General features: G+C 37.0%; 1 protein-coding gene across 1 annotated transcript in view; it reads right to left on the bottom strand.

Moving 5' to 3' along the window:
• ADSS1 (adenylosuccinate synthase 1) overlaps positions 1-9,635 on the bottom strand; it is a 512,348-nt gene extending 502,713 nt beyond the window's left edge. Inside the window, exon 1 of the mRNA XM_044074349.1 lies at positions 8,988-9,635. Coding sequence (XP_043930284.1) covers positions 8,988-9,170 — 183 coding nt within the window. The 5' untranslated portion in view covers positions 9,171-9,635. The remainder of the gene's footprint in view (positions 1-8,987) is intronic.
• Positions 9,636-25,058: the final 15,423 nt, after the last annotated feature.

The raw sequence follows: 25,058 nt of genomic DNA, 5'->3' as shown, positions 1-25,058 counted from the left end.
TTAATCTTAGCCTCACCTCAGGATACGCACCCAAGGAGTGGCGCACGGCGACTGTGGTCCCACTTCACAAGGGCGGTGCCTCCACCGACCCTGGAAATTACCGTCCCATTAGCTTGACAAGCCTTATCTGCAAAGCCATGGAGAGGATCATAATGGAACTCATAAATAAAGACATAGGGAACTTGCAGACTTTGGATCCAACCCAGTTTGGCTTTGTCAAAGGCAGATCATGCCTTTTAAACTTGGTTGACTTTTTCAAGACAGTCACCAAGGCCATTGATGAGGGAAAGGCAGTCCATACAGCCTACCTTGACCTGGCAAAGGCCTTCGACACAATACCCCACTCAGGTATCATCGAAAAACTCATCAGCTTGAATGTAAACCCATACATCACAAGATGGGTTGCAAACTGGCTTAGTGACAGAACCCACAGGGTCAGAGTTGCTGGAGCCATGTCAGACTCAAAGCCTGTCACAAGTGGTGTCCCACAGGGCTCAGTCCTGGGTCCACTCTTGTTTGGCATCTACTTTTCTGAAGTACAAGCAAACACAGGAGGGTTATGGCTGACAAAGTTTGCAGATGACTGCAAACTGGGCCATAGTCGAAAACACATCTGACACAGATATCCTTCAGAAGGGCCTCACAGAAACGGATAACTGGTGCCAGAGCCATGGCCTAAAGTTAAATGCCAAGAAATGCATAGTCATACCCTTCGGGAAAAACAAGGTTACCCCTAGCTACCATATAGGTGGCAATCCACTGAGCACAGAAGAAGTCATCAGGGATCTAGGGACCCAGGTTGACAGTAGCCTTCGCTTGACACTCATGTTGCTAAAGTGGTTAGGAAAACCTTCTACATTGCCCACCTGATCATGAAGGGATTCACATCTAGATCAGGGAGGTCATCGTCCCCCTGTACTCATCACTCATTAGACCTATGATTGAGTACAATGCCCCATTCGGAATGTATCTGACCCGACACCTGCAGCAGCTGGAAAGGCCCCAAAAGTTCCTCACCAAAAGGATAAAGGGTCTCAAAAATATGTCTTATGCTGCCCGACTGAAAGAACTCCAGCTCTATTCAGTCTCATACCGCTTGCTCAGAGGTGACCTGTGCCTGACATATAAGGCCATGTCAAACCCTGATTTGATGAATATGCTTCACCTCCAAAAATCTAGATCCCTCAGCACCACAAGGGCAGGAGACTTAAACCTTGACACGGTTATTAATAGAACATGTTGGAGGGACAGATTCATCACCCAGAGACTCCCTATGCTGTGGAACAAAATCCCGGTACATGTGAGGCAGAGCACCTCGCTGGCCTTGTTCAAGAGGAATCTTGACCAATGGATGGGGGATCGCAGATATACCCCAGGGATTACTTCAGTGTCACTGCTTGACAGAGGCACAGCAAAATAATAGGCATAGTTTTATTCAAACTAAAGGGGTGGCGAAAGCCAAATAACTATGGGCTAGGCTTATAAATGCCCTTGGGCAGATAGCCTAGTATGAACCTATGAACCTATGAACAGAAGAATGATGATCCAGGTGGAAGTAGAATGTAAGAAAAAAATCACTATTGTTGGTTGGTCCTGATGCAGTGAAAGCAGTCAACAGAGTAAGCTGGGATTTTATGAGTAGGGCAGTGGAAGCATTTGCATTCCCTAAAACAATCAGAGACAAAAATGGAAGTGGGAAGGTTTGCATCTGATAAGCTGTGTCTGAAAACAGAAAGCAGACAAGGGTGTCCTCTTTCCCCTTTGTTATTTGTGTTATGCTTAAAGCCATTCGCAAAGAATATAAGGGAACCAGAAATTCAAGGATATAATTGATATGGTATTCAAGAAAAATTGGATTTATTTGCAGATTATATTATTTTGTACCTGATAAAACCAGAAAATGACATCTCAGTGTTGTGGAACATTCCAAGACTTTTCCGTAATTTTTCAGAATATAAAATTAATGACAATAAAATAAAAACTATTGCTGTAAACTATGTACTCCCACATGCATTGGTTCAGCAATACCTATATTTATGAGGACATGATAAAATGAAGTATTTAGCTGTATGGTTTAAAAAGGATTATGTTATGGCAGATAAAGATATGTGGGAAAAGACTAAACAAAAGATACTACAATAGCTGAGAAACTGGAAACTCTTGTTTATGGATATGGATAGCATGACACAACCAGTGAAAATGTTTTAGTGCCTTTAATTTTATAGCTAGGTCAGGCATATTTTATCAACAAGGTGATAAGTGGTGGACAGTAATTAATAAACAGTTGAATGATTTTAACTGGGAGGGAAAGAGGGCAAGGGTCAAGAGGGATAAGTTGATCTTTGAACAGAACAAGGTGGTTTAGGATTACCTAATTTGAAGGGATAACTTAGAGGTACACAGTTAAGGCTTCTATACATATCACAAGCAGAAAAAAGTGGAAAGGGGTGATGAAACAGGGGGGGGTCAAGAAATAAGGAGAGAGTGGGATTTTGGATGCAGATTTTTAAGGAGAATAAAAGCAGATATACAGAATATTATATTCATAATGTAGTAGAAATTATTTTAAGAACTAAACCAGCATGAGAATGGAGAAAAGAGACGGCTGATGGGATGAATGCAATTAGGGGTACAGAGAAAAGGCAACAAAGGGCTGGAATATATTGGAGAAAACTGACCAAGGAATCAAGGTATTGGGGGCAGATACACAGAGAGGGAAAGGTAATAGAGTGTGAAGAGGCCAAGTAAACATTTGGACTGTAGGCTAGAGACTGCCTTCCCTATCAGGGACTGATATCAGAGTGTGGGCAAAGAGAAAGGGATAGGGGAATCCTAAGTCAAAGACCTGCTCTGTTAGAGTTTTTAGTTGAATCTATAACAGAAGCTGTTATTAGAAAATGCATAATCAAAGGGCATATAAAATATTTCATGATAACTATAGGAGTTAATCAGAGGAAATTAGAAAAGGCTGGGAAGAGAGATTGGATCAGCAATTTGCAAGGGAGCAATGGGAGGACATATATATATATGGCTCCCAAATATGCAACAAAGTCTAGAAGATTTAGGATTTTTGCTTGGGAGTGTTTGCATAGATATTTTATACCCCAAGCAGACTCCAAAGAGTTTTTCCTCAGGTAGATGCCAGATGTTGGAGTACGATGGAGAAGAAAGAGGTGACTGGGAACATAACATTTTGAGAGTACCATCAGAAATATCAGGTGAACAAATGGATGTAACTAAGGAAGTGTGTCTTTTTAGCTGGGATACAATATCTGAATTTCTTAGACAAAGTAAAGCTTTGATACGTTTAATAAGTTTAATTCTGGTGGCTATCAAAAAGCAATTGCTAGAAAATGGAAACTGAAGTCTAAACCAACTGTATTTTAAGTAGAAAATGTTAAAACTGAGAAAAAGAACTGGACATTAGATTTTTACAAAGGGTAGGAGCAAATTACATAGAAAAAAAATGGAAATTGTGGGAGCAACACATGCAGAATAATATTTTGGTGGAAAATGTGTTAAAAAGTATTCTATTCATAAAGGAATCTGATGCAAAAATACATGTTTACTTTGACAAGCAATAATTCAGATTCTGATACCTTAATTCCACATATCTTCAGTTACAATAGCCTATATGCAAACAGTTCTAACTTTTCTTAAACATTTTGAACCCATACCCTGTCTGGAAGCCCATTTTATCTGTGTAGCAGTGATCAGTCTACTTTTGAAAACCATAAAAAGGCACACTTTTTCCAAGTACCAACAAGGTTCACCTCATCTGACATGTAGTACAGAACCTGTGCTTTATTATTCAGACTGTTACAGACAGCTTCATACCTCTATGACATATTAACAAATCAGCTATGATCATGAATTCCTACTCAAATAAATATATATTCTCTTTTTAAACTTTCAGTTTACTGTGATTTTATTTCTTTTCTTGCAAAATCCACAAGCTTGTGATTACACAGTCTTAGAAGTAGATGGGCAACCCGAAGCATACCTATCTCTGTCCAGAATTCCAAAGAATGTCCATATTTTGCCTCATGTTTCAGTCTGTTCTGTGTATTTTTTTTCTGACAAACCATTGAGGATTGCAGTCATTAAATGATGGCAGACCAATGACTTTCAAACTTCATTTCCTTGGAAAATGCATACTAACGCAAAACGTGTTACTCTAGTAACTTTCTAAGTTTGTTTATAAGAGCAATATTAAAAATCTGCTTCGATTTTGGCCCTTTGCCTCCCATTATTTTTGACTTTGTTCAGAATTCTTGAGCAAAGAAAATGAGAGGTATGCCCCGGAGAGTAATAGCATTCTCAATATTCTGAGAAATTAATCAAATTATGTTATAGGCTCTGTCACACAAGAGTAATTTAATGGGTATATCAATCGAAAACTGTCTTAAGACCATGAGAAATTCTAGAGGTAAGGCAACATAGAACTCTGCTTAACATACTCTAATTGCATGGTCACATAATCATGTTTATTGTAAAAGCATTGTTATGTGGATTTCTCCCCTCGGTCTCCACTGAGAAGGGGTTCTCATGCCCCCAGGGCATAGTACTCAGCCCCATACTATTTTCCTCTTTTACTAATAATCACTCCTCCAGTCTACCTTCACTTACAATCATTTTACACATGACAACTTACTTCTTATTAAGAAAGTTAAAGATAATGATGCAATTTAACAATATCCTTAAACCCACCTTAATGATCTTTGTTACTGGTCCCTTAGAAACAAGATTTCTCTAAATGCCGGACAAATACAAGCTATGATCATAGGCTCATAGGTAAGTAGGTACTAGGCTATTGGCCAAAGGGCCTAAATAAGCCTAGCCAACAAGGTTCCCTGGCTTACACCACCCAAGAAAGTTAATTTCCTGTGCCCCTGTCGAGCAAAGCCACAGAAGTGATCCCCGGGTGTATTTCCTATTTCCCATCCACTCATCAAGATTTTTCTTGAAGACTGCTAATGAGGAACTTTGCTTGACATAGGTAGCTTGTTCCAGAGTATAGGAAGTCCCTGGGACAGGACTCTATCCCTCCAGCATGTCCGGTTTAATGTGGTGACAAGGTTTAGGTCCCTAGAGCATGTAGCTCGGAGGGATTGGTATTTATTTAGGAGTAGCATGTCCAACAGCTCTGGGTTTAACATAGCTTTATATGTTAAGCAGAGATCTCCTTGGAGTAGGCAATATGCTACAGAGTAAAGCTGGAGTTTTTTGAGATGGTCAGTGTAGGGCATCTGTCTGAGGCCAGTAATCCTCTTTGTGAGGTACTTCTGTGGTCTTTCCAGCTGCTGCAGATGTCTTGTGAGGTACATTCCAAAAGGGGCATTGTACTCTATAATGGGTCTAATGAGTGCTGAGTAGAGGTGAACAATGACCTCTTTTTTCGTGGATGAGAATGCTTTTGTGATGAGGTGTGCCACATAGAAGGATTTCCTGACTACTGTGGCGATGTGATTATCAAAGGAGAGACTACTGTCTACCTGGGTCCCAAGGTCTCTTATCACACATTCAGCATTAAGCATACTGCCGTTTATGTGGTAGTTCATGGGTGCAGAGTTTTTACCAAAGGGGATGACACTGCACTTTTTGTCATTGAGCTTGAAGCCATGCCTCTGACACCAGGCATCTGTCTCAGTGAGGCCCTTCTGTAGGATGTCCACATCATTTGGGGACTTGACTATGGCTTGTAGTTTGCAGTCATCTGTGAAGTTCGTTAGCCAGAGGCCTTCTGTGTTAGCCTGTACTTCAGAGAAGTAGATACCAAACAAGAGAGGTCCCAGGACTGAACCCTGTGGTACTCCACTTGTCACTGGTTTGAAGTCAGATTTGGAGTCTGCAACTTTACAGTGTGGGTTCTGTCAGTGAGCCAGTTGGCAACCCATCTTGTGGCGTAGGGATTTAGGGTCTATATCATAATATCGAATTCTGACAACTTCGAAGCACTAAACTTCGAACTTGAAAGTTCGAAGTTCAAAAATGTCGAAACGTATAATGGAGATCGCCATAGAGTGCGTGAAGGGAAGATTTCCCTTTACTGCACTGTAGTGTGATCTTGGAGTTGCTATATTTAAGTAGCAGGGGGCATGGGGGGGGCATGGGGGCTTGCCCCCTGCACAGAGCATTTTTTTTGTTTTGTTTGGGGTTTTTAGTGTTTTGTTTTTACATTCGACATTCTAACAGTTTGAACTTTCAAGTTCGAAGTTTAATGCTTCTAAGTTGTCAGACTTCGACAATCTGATATAGACCCGGGATTTATACCTAGTTTAGTGAGTTTAGCTATAATTCCAGAATGGGGGATGGTGTCGAAAGCCTTGACGAGGTCAAGATAGGCTGTGTGAACCACCTTACCCTCATCTATGGCTTTAGTGACTGCCTCAAAGAAGTTGATCAGGTTCAGAAGGCATGATCTGCCTTTCACAAACCCGAACTGGGTGGAGTCCAGAGTTTGGAGTTCACCAATATCTTTGTTTATGAGTTCCATGATGATACGTTCCATGGCCTTGCAGACCAGGCTTGTCAGGCTAATAGAGCCATACTTCCCAGGATCAGTGGTGGCTCTCCATTTGTGGAATGGGATAACTGTTGCTGTGCGCATTCAGTGGGCACAAAGCCTGAAGTGAGACTATGATTGAACATGGTGCTTAGGTGGGGAGCCAGTTCGTTCTGAAGTTCATGTAAAACGCAGCCTGGGATGTTGTCCGGTCCAATGGATGCTGTGTTTTTGGTTTTAGAGAGTGCAGCTTTTACCTGCATAGATGTGATTACAGGGACTCTGCATTCTTCCTGAATAGATATGGGCCCTTTAGGGGGTGAGAGGGAGGGTAAAGTTAGCACTGAACCTATCTGCCAGGATGTTGGCAATATCAGTTGGTTCTGTAATTTTCGTGCCTTTGTGCTGTAACTCAGAGCAGATCTGGGTGCTGCCATTGAGATTCTTAACATAGCTATATAATGCTTTGTGGTTGCCTTTAGAATCAGTGGCGATTTTGTTCACAAAGATTCTCTACTAATACCCCTTTTCAGCTTGGTGGCCTCTAGGGAAATACTATTTCACTTACAAATTCTTATAAATACCTTGTTGCATTTCTTGAACCCACACTGATATACCATAATAAAGTTTAATCCATTATCTCTAAAGCACTCCTGAGACTTAAATATTATTATAAATATGTTAGTTGCTTTACCCCAATGTTAAATACTCGGTTGCCAAAGCATGATTTCTCATTTCCATCCTGGAATATGCTCCCTCCCTCATTGGTCACTGTAACTTATTCAACACCACTGTCCTAGACATAGTTTGCAGATTCAAACTCTCTGACCAATGGACCTGTCACCGTGTACTCCTTCCTTCCATTCATTCAATCCCTTTTTATAAAACATTCTACCTTTCTTTTTTTCTCCAGTTTTTAAACAAATTAATAGTCTTTACTTTTACATCTGGCTTGCATGTAGTGAAACCACTCAATACTTTCTACCCAGCATTTCACCTGTATTTCTGTTATTATATAGCTCTGCCTTTAATTGAAAATGGTTCTGTGACTATCACAGTCATATGACTCACAAATGGAAACAAATAAAATAAATGAAGAAAATTTAAGCATTGTGATTTCAAAAGGCTTAAATTAATGAGATGGCAATCAAGGCCTCTAGAATACTATACTAATTAATGCTTCACTAATCCACGTACTAATGTCAATTCAATCCACATTTCTTATAAATATGCTCTTCTCAAGAGTAAAGTCATGACTATTCTGAAGTATGTGAAGGTGTGCACACTATGAGCTAAGAAAGTTTATGAATATTAATCACACTAGGTTATGTACTGCATGCTGTCTTTACCTGCTGTGTACTTTCATTCTTTTTTAATAACGTCAGGTACTGTGATCTAGCCTGCAGGTGTTACAGCCAGATTTATCCTTCAATACATTTAACACCTTTTACGTCAATTTGTTCTGAAAGATTTATGACTTGCATATACCAAACCAGAAAAAAATAGCACAACTGGATGGTAATCTAGTATAAACAGAACTTTGAATTTAAAGCGATTAAACTACTGTTTTATTCTCTATTTTAATTTTAAATTATTGTCTGGTCCTCCTGCATCCAAATAAACTAGACATGTTTACTACTACATTACTGTACTAAAACCTTTACTATGTGTCAGTAACGGGGATCCCTTTTCAGAAACTCGAACTCCATAAGGCTGAGACGTGAGACCATATGACCAGTTTTTGAAAACTCGAAGCTTTTGAATGGAGTTCGCGGTACAGCGAGGAGCAGGGAATTTACCCGTTTCTTCATTGTAGCGCGATCTCGGAATTTGCATATATAATTTACAGGGGGTGTGGATGGTGCAAAGAGGCTTCCCCCTGCAAAAACCTAAAAAAAATAGAAGTTTCTGTTTTTTTTTTTTAATGTTCGATTTTTTTTTTTGTAAACTCAACCACATTTGGTCTGGTCCGTATAAATTTCAAGTTTCTCGACCATCTGACATAGATCCCAGTAACAGAACTTGAGAAACAGCAGGTGCTATACTTGACTTTATTTGCGGTTAAGCCATTATACACGAGCCCTGAAGGATCAGTTACCTACTGCACATTTTTAGTCACGCAACCTTCAACTTTAATAAAAGTGCACATAAATAAACACTGCCAACAGGTCCTGCTATGCTATATAGCCAGATCCAAGTAGCAAGTTAAACAGAGGGTCCTTTTAATATTAGAAATTCACTAAAATCATTGGCTATGACTAATTACCAAAAACAATGAACAGTATTACCATAACTAAATCAGAAGCTGACCATTTTATAATGTTTTCAATCTTAGGGTAAATTATTCTATGTGCACAAGCCTGTGCTCCTCTGCAAATCCAGAATGGAATCTTTTTTTTGGACACCGGCAGGGTCAGACTTAACTTCCACTTACAGAAATTAATAGGAGGGTCAGAATTTCACAGCGCCATACTTCTCATACCTGGCATCTGCAGATGATATCGGACTCGGTAGCCAGCAGATCCACCACCTTTCCTTTGCCTTCGTCTCCCCACTGTGCACCAAGGATAACTGTGACCCTGTTCCCCACCGAATCATTCCTGGATCTCTTGATTCCGGTAGTGGTGTAGCTAGCGTGGTCGTTACTGGTCACTTTTCCTGACATAGTACAATGCTGTCCTGCAGTGATCCGTGAATGCCAGGGAAGCCACAAACTGTTTCTTTCCTGTCCCAGCCCCTGACAACAGAAACCTAAATTCACCTCAGATGAACAGGAGTGTTATCATACGGTGAGACACATCTGCCCCCAAAGGCTTCTTGAGTGAGAATCATGCGCTTTGACACTTCTCTTTTCTTGTCAAAAGGCCCCTGAGACCACTCTGACGGCTGTCACTTCCCCTGCAGTCCAGTACTGTCTGTATCAGCTGTTGAGTAGGATAGGAGCTTGGTTACAACTCTGGCTGCATTTCAAGTTTCCAGCGCCTTACGTGACCTTCACATTGCCTAAATCAGAGGTTGTGCGTGCAGAGAAGCATCGAGAGGGTGTGTGTGGGGGGGTATGACCAAATAAGACCCGCGGGTGTAAAAAAGGTGGAGGGCGCGCCCGCAGAGACACACACACACTCTCTAAGTGTAAAGTATGAAATGTGTATGAATGATGAAACGGACGCACAGACAACAGTACTGTCGCTTTCTAGTTTGCAACTGTGAACTCCTGTTCTGGCTGGTTATAAAACATAAGTAGGTCATGGTATAAACCTGTGAAGGAGCTGCATAAATCTCGCAAGACCTATGTTGATCTCTCCTAAATTCTATTTGAAAATTGAATGTTCCTGAGAAACTCTTGTACTCGAGGGGGGAAAATGCTCAATATACACCCGACGATAAATACTTGCATTGATAAAGTAGTAGCGGTAGCGTTGATACTTCAGGTAGATTGCTGATGGACCTCTTTTTCTCCATTTTCAGTTCTGTATTTATAGCTAATTTGGCGCTGGTGACAAATGAAACAACTTTAGTGATGGAGGATATGAACTGAAAAACGATCCTGACGTTCTTTTGGGGATGAGAAGAGTACGTTAACATAGAGCATTGGATATTGACAGTGCTTTTTCAGACGTCTTAGATAGCTAAAAGTAGAGTATTTTTACAGTCGTTGACCTGTTTATATGCTGACAGTAGTTCGGTTAATTCCTTTTGTTGGGGGAGAGGCTGCCGTCCACCTTAGCCCCATATATCACTCCAGGAGCTAGCAGTTATAGAGAACACGAGAGTTTTCGCGACTACCTCACTTGTTATTCTAGACCCACAGTTACGCAACTTCAATGTTCTAGGGAATCACCAGGAAACATACCTTTCTAACTCTTAGCGCAGGAAATCTGGACAAAGCCTAAAATAATGGGAGAGAGACAAAAGACTCAAAATAGGGTCAGATTTTAAATACTGTTGTTAAGAATTTAGAAAGTTGCTAGATTAACAGGATTTGTGTTAGCAAGAAATTTCTGAAGGATACGAAGTCTGACGTGTTCTTTTTTTGTGACTTCAATCATCAGTGATATTTTTAAACACCCTTTATGAATTATCACTTAACATAAATAGGCAGACTTACATTTAACATTTATTCTAAAAGCAATCAAACCAGATTAACAAGTTCGCATTTACAAACATTATACATCACATCACCTATAATCCAAGAAAAAATTGCACAAATTATTCATTCGCTACCTTCTCTTAATTAAACCTCATTCCTCCTCCAAAACATTTTCCCCGAGTGTATTGTTCCCACAATTTCCATTTTTTTATGTAATTTACTCCTACCCTTTTCTAAAGATCCCACTTCCTATTATTTTACCTCTGTTACAGCATTCACTGCTTCAAGTATAGGTGGTTTAGATTTTGATTTCCATTTTCTATTAATTTTTTTGGTGGCCACTAGAATTAAACTTAACAAGGCCTTACTATCTCTAGGTAATTTAGATCCAGTATTCCATCTAAAAAAAATGCTTAGTTACACTCATTTGCTGGGCCAGTATTCCTGACACAGTACTCAGCAGGGAATTTTTAGAATATGCCAACTGATTACCCTCCCCAAAATATGTTCCCAGTTATCTGTTTCTTCCATATTCCACCTCTGATATCTGCCATCTACCTGAGGAAAAATTCTTTGGAGTCTGCTTGGGGTAAAAAAGTATCTATGCAAACACTTGCAAGCAAAAATTGTAAATCTTCTAGATTTTTTGTTTATATGGAAGCCATACTTATGTCCTCCCATTGTTTATTTGTGAATTGCATATCTAATCTCTCTGCCCAATCTTTTTTGATCTCTTATGGTTGATTCATATTGTTATCATGCAATATTTTATATGCCCTACTTATTATCCCCTTTTCAACACCAGCTTTTGTTCTACATTCAACTAAAAACTCACCCAGTGCACATTTTTAATTTAGGATTCCCTTATCCCTTTCTCTTTGTCTATATTCTGATATCAATCCTTGATAGGAAAGGAAATCACTAGACTGCAATCCAAATGTCTTCTTGGCCTCTTTCCATTCTATTGCCATTCCTTCTGTAATTATTTGTTCCCAGCACCTTGGTTTCTTTGCCATCTTCCTCCAGTAAATTCCAGCGCCTTCTTGTCTATTCTCTGTACCCCTAATTGTAGTACTCCCTATTGGTAGAATCTCCTTTCTCCATTCCAGTGTTGGCTTAGTTTTTCATATACTTTCTGCTATTTTATGAATATAACATTCTGCATGACTGTTGTTATTCTTCTTAAGGATCTGTGTCCAAAATCCCATTCTTTCCTTATTTCTTGAATTATCCCCCTGCTTCATCATCATCCTTTTCTGCTTTGAACTGTAGCTTTCTGCTTATGTTATGCATAAGAGCATTAACTGTGTAGCTCTAAAATGTCCCTTCAAATGAGGTAATCCTAAACCTTCTTGTTCTATTGGGAGAATCACCTTATCCCAATTGACTATTGTCCTCTTCCTCTACCAAATAAAATCCTTCAAGTCTTTATTAATTATTATCCATAACATCTCCTCCAGTTGATAAATGTATGCCTGATCTGTTTAGACTCTTCCCACATACCCTTAGCTGTCATAAGCAACCCCCTTTTAACCCATACTCCTAAATACGTCATTTTATCATGTCCCTGTAAATATGGGTATTGCTGGACCAGTTCTTGTGTGGATACATAATTTATAAATATAACCTTTGCTTTATTTTAATTACTTTTATATTCTGAACAAACTTGGGACTGTCTCAGAATATTCTACAACACTGAGATGTCCTTTTCTAGTTCCAACAGATCCAAAATAATATCATCAGCAAATAAAACCAACTTTTCTAGAACACCATACCTAGGTTTCCTTGAATTTATGAGTCTCTTGTTTTCTTTGCAAATGGTTCTAAATATAATGCAAATAAAGGGAAAGAGGACATCCCTGTCTGATTCCTATGTTCAGATACAACTTATCAGAGAGGAAAGCTTCCACTTTGATTTTTGCCTCCAAACCCTCATATATCATCCTAATTAACCTTATTATTGTATCAGGAAATGCAAATGCATCCGCTGACCTACTAATAAAATCTCAGCTTACTCTATTAAATGCTTTTTCCATATCAAGACAAACTAATAACAGCAGTATTTTCTTACAGCTTTCTTCCCTGTGGATCATTGTTCTGTCAATGTTGTCAAATGTTTGCCTCCACTCCACAAAATCACATAGGTCCATATCTATCAATTCTGGCATCACCTTTGCCATGCTTTTAGCCATTATAGACACAAACACTTTATAATCATAGTTTAAAATTGAAATGGGTACATATGAAGCTGGAAGGGATGGGTCTTTACTGTGTTTAGGTATTAGAGACAAAGCTTTTTTCCAGGGTGATGGAACCTATCCTCCTTTTAAAATACTGTTAAACAAAACCTTCCAGATCTTTATCACTTTCTTCAGTTCTAGCTTCCAAAGTTCCACTGTAATGCCATTTATTCCTGGAGGCTTTCCTGCAGATTGTTTTTATATTGTAATTTTTATCTCATCTGCTCCTATCCTGTTAGTTATTGAGCCTCATCTAACTCTGACCTTGCCACAAATAAGTCTTCCATAAATATTTCCATTTGTGCTTTTTCTTAATTTCCATATTTCTCCATTTTATACAAATTTTAATAACATTTCTGAAATATCTCTAATATCCATACAGGATCTGTGATCATTTTTTTGTTATAGGCTCCATAATGTTGGTAACAACTCTTTTGACTTTCTGTTGTATAGGTCACTGTGCCACAAGTGTTTGTGTTCTGGAGTTATTATAAAAAAAAATAAAAGTTGCTTAACAGCAATCTTTTTAAACACATGTATATCATCCAAGTACACCCTCATTTATTCTTTAGTACTCTGCAATTGCACCTCTTCTTGTTCTGTGAGATTCTCCTTATTTAATACTTTATCCTTTGTCATCCTCTCTAAATAATTCTTATTATTTCTTAACCAGACCTCATTTTCTTGTATTCCTTTCTTATTTTTAAACTCCACTTTTATTTTATCTCACTCACTAGCTATAACTTTTGGAGTACTTTCAATCTTCCCTAACAACTCTTGGATAATTTCCACTACCCATTCCTTAAATTCCTCTCTTTTAAACAAGTAGGTGGGAAGCACCAGTGTCTCATCTCTACTTCATTACCCTGCATTTTTATCTTAGTAATTATTAGTACATGATCTGAAAACATTATTGGATGTGTATCAAAGTTCTGAATTGAATAGACATGTTCCTGTGAAATATAATTTTTTTTAAGTTTACCCCAGTTATTGTACCTTGGAGAATGGTATGTAAATTCTCTCTGAGTTCCTACTACTGAATTCAGATCTTTCAATACCAAATATTTTCATAAATGTTTTCAAAAATCTTTCCTCTTTTGTTATAGTTTCTCTTGTAAACCCCATGGATACATTATCATTATTACAAATCAAATTTCAGTCCTCATCTATAAGTAATATTTCTTGTTGAAAGCTGGTTATTTCTCCTAAATGTTTTAAGCTCCAAAATAGCAATTTTATGTGGAATATAAATAAATGCCAGCATAACTACAAACCTGGCATTATTATCCTTTTTTTATTCTTCTTCTATCACTACTAGAGCTCCTCTAGCAATTAATATAAGTACTCATCTTTTCTTTTGCCCCAGATTTTCTGCAGAATATCCATCCTGAAACCCTTTCTTTATCAAATTTACATGCTCAGTTATTTCCAAATGTGTCTCTTGTAGTATTGCAATTCACACTCTGCATTTCTTAATATAATTAATTATTCTTTCCATTTTGCCTACACATGTGAGACCAACAGGGCCGGCCTTAGCTGAAATGGTGCCCTAGGCGAAGTAGTACTCCAGCGCCCCTTAAGCCCCACCAACTCCATACTAATGCACACTCCTATAAGCCACACCCACAGGTAGGCCACTCTCCAAGAAGGCCACTTCAGTCTTTACCTTCAATTATTTAAATGCATAGAAAAAAAAGATATCTTATAATGTAGTTAAACTGAAAGTGAAGGACGGTGGAATTTTCCTTTAATAAACCTGCTTTATCTGTTGCTCCTTCACACATATTTTACTATGAAAGTCATGTCCTTAAAAAATAGAAGACCATGTGCCTTGTTTCAAAGGGTTGCTTAATTTACAGTTTAATTTACTTTGGGGTAGGCGAGTGAGTCTTACAGCTCAGTGAAAGTAAAATAGCAACCTCTCTCCTCCCTCTGTACAGTAGTTTAAGTAAGAATAGCACAAACACAGATAGCCATTTGCTAAACAATACAATCTCACAATGAAAACAGACTTAGCATAAGCATTAAACTTATCTGCCATTGAAATGGCATGAAAACCCACATTCATAGAAAATGCATCTGGCCATTAAGTTTATCTTTGGGCTGTTTTAAAAATAGACTCCTTGCACACATTTTTAGGGCCATGCATACATGTATTCATTCTTTGATTCACCTTCCTGATTATAGTAAATTATATTCCCTGTATAATACCACTACCACTTGTTAGAAAATGTTTTAAATTGCAGTTTAACATTCTTTTAATAAACAATGAAATTATGTATAAAATCAATAATGACAACACTATTCATTTCAGAAAATTTCAACCATAAAAGGGTAGATGTCTGTCATTACAATCCACCAATATCACTCAACGCACAATCTTGCAGAAGTAAAATCATTTGAATAATTCCACATTAAAGAAACATGCAACTAATGAAGAGGTTACTACTGGCAAACAACTTTACACCTCAGTGCTTCATCTACAAATTCAGTGTAAGTTGCTCTTGAAGAATTGCCTATGTTACAATTAAAAATGTGATAAACTGGTAATATTGCAAAAGGAAATGACTAAAACTGAGAAGTTCATAGTTACTAGATATCTCATACAAAGGAGACACACTCAGGAGTGTAAAACCGCTACCCCCCCCTTATAATGCAATCATATGGGCACTGCAATATCAGCACTCCATCTACATGGTGTGAGAGTAGAATCCACAGCCTTCTGCACAAAAGGTAATTATGGTACTAACACTGCTTTCAAATTCCCTGTACAATAAGGCACCATTTGTTAGTGTGTGTTTTGAATTTGTAGCTTTGTGCTTTAAATTTGTAGTTTTGAACATTTTTCCAGTAAGCAATGAAACAATGCATTTCCCCAATAATGAAATAACTGCCCATTTCAGAATATTTTAACCATAAAAGGCCACTCAAGACTTTTATCATTACAATCCACCAGTATAAGTCAGTAAGCACAATCTCTGTAGAAGTAAATTTCATCTGAATAATTCCACATTAAAGAGATTCTTAACTAATGAAGAGGCTGTTACTGGCAAGCAACTTTATATTTCAGTGTTTCATCTACAAATTCAGAGCTTGCTGCCCTTTAAGAATTAATTGCTTGTTACATAAAAAACTGGTAAGCTGGTAATACTACAATAGGGAATGACTGAGAAAACAACAGGTTCATAGTCACTAGGCATCTTAAGCAAATGAAGACACACTCGGGAATGTAGAACCACTACCTCACCTTAAAATCCACCAAATAATTGGCATCTAGGGCATTACATACAATGCCTCCATACCTCTCAACTTCTGCTAGGCTAATAGCCTCTTTTCAGGGGAGACCCCAAGGTGGTATAGATACTACTAGGGGAAATTCTGCCAGGGCATTGAGAAACTTCCCTTACACTCTTCAACAGCTGTCATGGGATCTTTTCCATCCATCTGAGTTACTATCAACCTAAGCAGATGGGATGTTAGTTTAGCATATCACCTGAAGGAAGACATACTCAGCAGTGCAACACCTCCCTTACATTGCACTGTAATTTCAGCAGTCCGTCTGCCTGGTGTGAGAACAGAACACATGGCCTTCTGCACCAAAGGAGCTTATGCTGCAGAAACCTAATTTTCAGTACCTCTGTTGTGATACAGCTTCTGACTTAATGGACACAATCATCTTGATGGTACGATCTTGATCCCTCAATGAGCATCAAACAGATCTGTTTTCTACATGCAACTAAAATGTTTTAAAATGGGATAGGCACGCTTACATACAGCTTTTTTCAATGGAAAGGGAGTTTTCAAACCTGTGTATTTAAATATCATTTGATGTTTCATTTGTTTATGGCTTTAGCTGGGTGTCCACTGAAAATCCTGCAATTCTGCGATCCATTGAAGAATATAAATTAGATTATGTTTAAGGAGAAGGAATACTAATTTTAAAATTGTTGCATCACAGAGTACTCCTCTCTGTGCAAGGTAGAAAAATATTCAACATAGTGTAGTTAAAAAATAGATAAGGACAACGTTTCTTCTTTTAAGGGATAGCTTAAGAGTTTTATTTTTTCTTTTTCAGTTTGAATTACATTAGTTAGAAGTATGAAAGTGAATACAGAAGGGCCGAAAATATTAGAGTAGAAGGTTGCATTATCAGGATATACTTTTAAATCGTCTATGGTATGCTCTTGTTTTATTTTGTATAGCTTTTATAGCAGGCTTGAAATTTTAATAAAATAAGAGAACACTAAGAGAAAAAAGTACATGATTACATAACTGAAAAGCTTTACGGCTACATTGTGAGAAAACTTCACTTGTGCCTATCCAGAAATTGGCTTACTTCCCTTAGTCTTTCTTTGTTTTTGAACATTACCAGATTTTGACAGTTAGATAATCTACAATGAGCTTGATAAACTGAAAGGTTGGAATATATGTCCCCAAATTCAGTGTAAGCAATTACTTAAGTACAATAAATCCATTATTAAAATGACATCTCACATATACCTGTTTTAGCTTGATGGGTATTTTTTCTTTGTTTTTGAACATTACCAGATTTTGACAGTTAGATAATCCACAATGAGTTTGATAAACTGAAAGGTTGGAATATATGTTCCCAAATTCAGTGTAAACAATTACTTAAGTACAATAAATCCATTATTAAAATGACATCTCACATATACCTGTTTTAGCTTGATGGGTGAGGCAATTAATTATTCTGATGCACAGTTGTTTCTACTGTAATAAGTTTCCACTGTTAGTGGTTTCCATTTTTTTTGAGTAACTACAGACTAAAAGCATAAACCAGCAAACAACTTCTGAGCAGTTCCTAGCTGTTACATCAGTATTGTGAAATTTTCATAGAATAACACCATGTCATTTCCTAAACTTTGCTTATATATTCTTAGCATTTACATTTCCTTTCCAAATTTATTTCATTTTGGGGAGAAGGAAGATGACACATTATATATACTTTGTCTGTTTCTCCATTAGTGTCTGTCTGACATATGGGAACTAATTTAGTGGTGACCCAGTGGTATGCTTGAAGACTTTGATGGAGGTAAAGGAAAGACTGGTGCCCAGCATTTATCAGCGGAAAACACTGCAGGCAAATGGGTATTAATGGTTTTACAGTGGTTGGTGTCCCGTTCAATTCTCAGCTAAAGCATCTTCTGTGTGGAGACATGCGTGAAGGGGCGTACCTTCGTTGTGGCAGGCTGGTAACCGGCACATAAAAAATCCACTACCAATCATTAGCGGACCGGAGTTCTGCTGTGACGACCCCTAACCGGGATAAGCTGAAAGACACAAACAAACTGAAAGAGCTTTTCATACTGCAGTGGTGGTGCTGCAGTAGCGTTGTCACCGCACAGTAAGACGTAGTCCCTCTTCTTCACCTCTGAGATACATGCTAGACTATCTTTCTTCAAACAGGACCTGTATAATTGGGTGGGTGCTCAAAATTCACCCCAGGCATGACTGGCATACACCTCAATACAGTCCCGGGTGAGACCTGTCAAGCCATAATGATCACATGACTCAGTCACTTTGAGCTTCACGTATTTCCAGTGGAATGTATCCTGAGTACCAGAAAGAAATCTGCTTTATATAACTGAATTGCTATTTGTGATGCACTGAACACATTTTACCTTATTTTTAATGTTTGCTTCTTTACACAGACTCCACAAGACAATTTGCCTTAAGTTGCTCTGCTGTTGGCTACTTTGAGGATGTTGTATTTTTTTTCCATGTTATTGCATCCTCTGCTGTGTGCAGAGATACACACACACACACACACACACACACACACACACACACACACACACACACACACACACACAAACACACAAACACACACTCCAAAATCTCACACTTTTTTCTCCTTTTGCTTTCTGCAGTTTACTGTTACTCAGTGGAACAGGTCGGGTTCTACTAAGGTGCATTATCATCATGTCATTTATCAATATTATGTATCTTCTGCTTCGGGACAAAATTTTATCTAAATTTTATGCAGTAATGTATTCTTGTAAATGGCAGTGACCAAAACAGGTCCTAGCTAAAGGTCACCGAACTCACCAGTGTGTTGCTTTGTATCATGTATTTACATTTTGGTTGAGATTATTGATAAATCTATTACTTGTTTACCTCTTGCTTATTGCACATATGATAAAAATCTACCAAGTCAATTGTTCATTTTAATTTGTAGCTTTTGATGTATTTATTACTAGTTAACTATACCTGATTTGGTTTCAGGCTGCATGGCATTTGACTTAAATGTGTATCTTCATGACACCTTACATGTTTCTCTTGTTCAACCATCTGTTATGAACTAGCTGAGGAAAAATATTTTTTAATTTATTAATATAATTTCCATAATGCAGTAAAGCTTGCCTAGCTTTCTAACTGATATATACAATAACCACTTTAAACACCATATAATGTGTACTAAATATATTACCAGTCTTTACATGATAGGTAGGACAGTATTTTATGGTCTTTATCATGTTTCTGTTTTCTTTTACAGAGTTCCCCCTGATTAAAGGCCAGTTACATTTTCTAATGTGTACAAAACAGACTTTCCAGATATGCCTCCAGAGCATCTCCTCTGCTTAGCTTTGTATGGTATTCATATCAAAGTACACATGCCAGCATCCCAACACTGGTATGCTAGAAATGGGCTATATGTCTTGAAATTCCCAAAGGCTTCAGAAAAAGGGAGCAATGGTAAATGAATATGATATTAGAAAAACTCCCAGAAGGTGAAATACAGAAATAGCCCAGTATACAATGTGCAGTTCAAACAGAAAAAGCCTTCTGTTTCCATTCGTTACTGTATTTTGTATTATGCGGTATTTCATCTCCCTCTTCATTTTAATACTACTTTTAAATGCAGAAAGCATACCATTAGTGAGTTTTTCCATATATTTTCTGATAAGCAATTCTGAATTATTTATGGTCTAATTTATTGCTTTACTATGAAAACTAGAGTTTGTAGACATTTTGATATGGCATAGAGAAAAAAAATACGAATTGAAATGTTTATCATATGGATTTTGCTTACGTTCAAAATAGCTATCAAGTTTACTCTTAAAAAAAAAAAGACATAGTCCCATTCGATTCTCAGCTAAAGCATTTTCTGTGTGGAGACATGCGTGAAGGGGTGTACCTTCATTGAAGGTTGTGCGTCAGGGCTGGGCTCCTTAAGCTAACAGACTGGTGTACCATAATTTTTTTTCCCGAGCCAACCTTCAGCTGGTGGGAGGGCGCTCACCTCTCTCTCGCTATGGATCAGGCTTCCTGAGCAGGGAGCCGAGTGAGAGGAATTTTATTAATTAAAATATTAAAATAAATAAATAGTTAAAAATAGCGCCCTTTCCGAGGCTGGCCTGTACGGCGCCCTAGGCAGTCGCATAGTTCGCCTATGCCTAAGGCCGACCATGGAGACCAATCACATTCCAAGATAATATAAAACATGTCGCCATTCTGTTAAGAAATCATTATTCCCACCTATTATATATGACAGCTTTTTTAAATGTCTGTTTCCAGCTTTTATAATACATGCACCCATTAATGTTTTTCATGTTAATCCTTTATACAAATTTTTCTCATCATCAACACTGGAACCTATATCACATTTTACAAGACTTTTTGTTTTAAAAAACACTCAAACAAAACACCAAACATACCCCAGAGCCTGTTAACTTAACACAAACGCACATAACTATGTACATCTTCAGATAATGAAGTTTAACTCTCCTAACAGGAAGATTTGTGCCAAATAGAGAGCTACTAACACAGGGCCTAATTAACCTGAAATTGAGATTATCCATGCTAAGATACATATTATTGCCCATGCTTCTATTTACACTAATTGGTGTCTGTTACTTTTTTTATCTTTATCTCCCCGATGTAAAAACTACTTGCATACTTTGAGAAATCATTAATGTTTAGTCTTGAAGAAATCAGTATTAACTCTTTTATTGCTGTATTATCAGCTTGCCTCCATGAAAAAGTAAGAAAAAAGGAAAAATGTAGTCCTCTGTTGTGTCTGAAAGACAAACTGATACATTTATTGCTAAAGGAAAACTTTTCATTATATTCCGTGTTCTCATATTAACCTGTTTCTGCTTAAAAATTGCCAGGAGATTAAGCCAAGAGACTTAATACAGACATTCACCTATGCAAAAGTAAGAGAAATACATATCAGCTCTAAATATATTATGATCTGTGTACTTTTAGACCCCACCCTCACCTCAACAACCTAATATTACTGCCTATTACCTTAAACATGCTTTTTTCTAGATTTTTATTCTCTTTTTATAATGTAATGCCTACATTTCTTAATTCCAGAAAAAGAGAAGAAAAAAGGCATTTGTTTACTTTAATAACGTTATCAAATACAAGAACAACTAAAATACTTTACTATAAAATATGCACTTGATATTGTGAAAAGTTTCATAGAAATACTGTTAAAATAAATTGTTTTACTCAAAATTACCCTTTTCTTTCTTCTTCCTCTCCCTTTAGAGTCCTTTCAAACATTAATAAAGTGAAGTGAGCAACTGCTTTTCAGTTCCTCACTAGTTTAACAAAGTCAATAAAAGTCCATTCTTTCCAATTATTGGGATACAGCCATATTTCACAAATGTAATTAATGCTTTGCAGTCTCACATTTATCTACTCATTTATGTATTGCTGGTCTTCATGTTCATCTCTGTTATCTCCAAATTCCAGTTCAGTTGCATGGTACTCATGATTCTTCTGGTCAGCTCACATGTTTTTCTCCATCTCTCAAGCATTTTCCTTTGGAATGATGGAAAAAGCTTCACTGGTGAAGTCTCTCTATATACTTTATTATAAGAAGAATGATAAGGAGAGTCCCCTTCTGCTTGATGGGTGATTTTCTTGTTGGACAGACTTTTGCATTTCCTACTTAGCATGTTCTGCATCAAAAATGACTTTGTTCCTCTGGGAAAAAAATAACTTAAAGACAGCTGGATACAGCAGCTTGAATATCACACCTTCCTCTTGACATCCCATGATTACTAGAATAAATGTGTTTCCCTTCTTCCTGGTGAACAGTGAATAATATTTTTCCACATACACTCTACTCTCTCCAACTTTTAATACTTTGCCCTTTTGCCACAGTTTTGTCAGGATCAACTCTTGCTGCTGATAGGACTACATCTTTAGTAATAAAGTCTTGGCTTCTTTCTTGTGTCTAGATTTGGAGTATACACATGTGCACTCTTTCAATCAGCAGTTCCTGCTGTTGAATACCAGTCTAGTTGTTTATTTGTGCCTTCATAAAATTAATACAGTATGTTCCTTCTAGGTTCTCTGGTACAGCAGAACATTTCAGATTTTCATATGTACTCTGTCCTCTATTTCTATCATTTTTGTAATATATTTTCTTATACATACATACATACATATAAATATTTCAAGCATGGGTATTAATACCCTTCTATCCTGCCAAAATACCAAAACAGTTCTCATAATAAGTGTCCAGGCTGTTCTTAAAAATATATAAACTAGTGCATGCTTTAATGTAATTTGGTAGACTATTCCATGCATCAGTTGCATTCTATGAGATCCAATTAGTAGACTTTTCATTCCTATAGAATCTTCTACATAGGTTGTCTAATGATTCTCTACTACTTTTTGATGACCCCAAACATTCCCAGAGGTAGATGTCTCTAAATGTCTTAGTTTAGATGTCCAGATATTTTAGTTGTTTATAATAAGTTACATTTTCACATTCATGGATGCCCTAGGTATATTTCCACTGTACTCTTTCCAGTTTATTCATGCTTGTTTTCTTACAATGTTTCCATGCTGTTACTCTATACTTAGATTTTAGTTAAATGTAACTAACAAACAACGACTATATCATTTCTGATTTCTTAGAATTTACAAATCTTTTTTTATGCAGCCTGTAGTTCTATAATTATCATTAACCAATTGGTTGATATTAGAAAAACTCAAAACTTGATCTAACCATAAACCCAGGTCCTTAAATGAATTTTGAGTCACTGGGTGCTGTATCAAATATTTGCCTTTCAATTTATGTCTCATGAGTATCATATGCTTATTTTTGATGTATTTATCAGCATATTATTCTCCTGTGCCCAAATGGTCAATTTAGTCAAGTTCTTTTGCAGACATCCCCTATCTGTAACACATGTAATCAGTTTATACAAAGTTTCAAGTAATCTGCATTTGGACTGTAGAACACCTCAGATGAAAAAGATAGATCTGAAGGATACAATCTAAACACATATGGGCTAGGACAGGGCCCTATGGGACACTCTAAATATTACCTCAAATTTAACCTGTCCAATTGCTGTGTGATACATGCCATGTCCTATTTGTAAGTCATGCAGCTATCCATCTATTCAAGAGTACATCAACACCTACTTGTTCTAATTTATTGATCGTTTTATGTATGACCCTGTCAAATGTTAAAGTTAAATCTATATAAATTACATCACAGCAACATTTTTCATTCATAACTGTTATTATATTGTTATTGCACATCACGTTACAGGTGGAAATAGTTTTATTTTGAACATATACATGCTGATATATGATTTCAAACCTCAACCTTTTCAATTCTGATAATAACTTATCCAATATTACCTTCTCCATTATTTTTCCACAACATTAAAGTAACCCCTTTCACTTAAAGACAGGTTTAACAAATGCATGTCTCCAATCTTAAGGAATCTCCCCATATTAATAAGACCTAGTCAATTATAGATATAGTACGGTAAGTTTTTGCTGAAGTGTTCTCAGGTCATTATTACTAATTCTGTCTCCTCACTGTGCTTTGTTTGGATCTAGTTTGCATAGTGTTTTTTTCAATATATTCTAATTGAATTCATGTATCTGAGGTTACCTCGATCTCACTAGGACAATTTATCACTCCCTTTGTAAAGACAAACTACTGTGCATAAGATTTTGTAAATATGTATATAATCTGTTGCGTCATAGTAAATTTTAGAATCTACACAGTTTATCAGTTTGTATGCCTTAACTTCTTCCACATCTTATGTATCTCTAAAATGTTTTCATATTATGCTCAAAATCTTTATGTAATTATTCTCAAAAAATGTATTGATCCTGTCTCATACCATTTTTAATTTGTCTGTCCTGCTTCTTTATTTCAGTTTTTCAAAGTTGTAATTTGACCTCTTTTCTGTTTCTTATACTTTTTGTCTCTCACCTTAATCAAGCATCTTATTTTTATGGAAATATATTCTCCTGACATTGAATGCCTAGATCCTGAACATGTTTTTTATGTTTTGCATTCAAACCATTTCTCTTTCAAAACTTTCCACATTTCTTCTGCAGTCTTTCCACCAAATGCATCACTCCAATTAGTTTTCCATAGTGACTGTATTGCTTACATATAATCTTTTATTAATCTTTTGTGCTTTGGCTTAGATTTAAGTTTGACAGAATTATCTAGACACAAATCAGCCTTTGTAACTTTATAATCACTGCATATCAACAGTGGTAAAACTTACGTTTATATTACATTATCGAATGATGAAAAGAGCGAACGCTCTTTCATCGAACCAATAATGTCGAAAGTCCTAAACAGTGAAGACACAGAACAGAAAAATTCAATGCACTGCAAAAAAAAACAAACAAAAAAAACCTTTAAAACACAAAACAAGTTAAGTGTTCGCTGATTTAATATAGACCCTATATATATATATATATATATATATATATATATATATATATATATATATATATATATATATATATATATATGGGTCTATATTACCGTGTCAAAAGACATGAACACGTCTTTATCGACACACTAATATCGACTTGTCTAAAACCGGAACGGCTAATTCAGCAAATTTTTTCTCAGGGGAAAAAAATCACTTGGCCATCATCGAGGATTTGCCATTTTCCCCACTGCAGTGCGATCTTGGAGTTGATATATTTAGTTAGGGGGGTGTGGGGGTGAAACCCCCTACATTGTAGGGTTTGAAAGTGTGTCTTTTTTCTGTATGGAAGAGCAATTTCTTTCCCTGGGAAAAAAAATTGCTGACTCGGCCGTTCGAGTTTTAGGCAACTCGACATTACTATCTCGATTAAGGCGTGTTCGGCGAACATGTCTTTTCGACATGGTAATATAGACCCAGATAGGGTCTATATTAAACCAAAGAACACTTAAAATAGCGAACAGTGATTTATAGACCCTTTGGAA

This window comes from Protopterus annectens, chromosome 6.part0 (assembly GCF_019279795.1).
Source record: "Protopterus annectens isolate FY-2018-M chromosome 6.part0, PAN1.0, whole genome shotgun sequence".
Taxonomy (NCBI): Eukaryota; Metazoa; Chordata; order Ceratodontiformes; family Protopteridae; genus Protopterus; species Protopterus annectens.
Note: the sequence above shows the minus strand (reverse complement) of the source record. Positions and strands in the feature narration are given on the sequence as shown.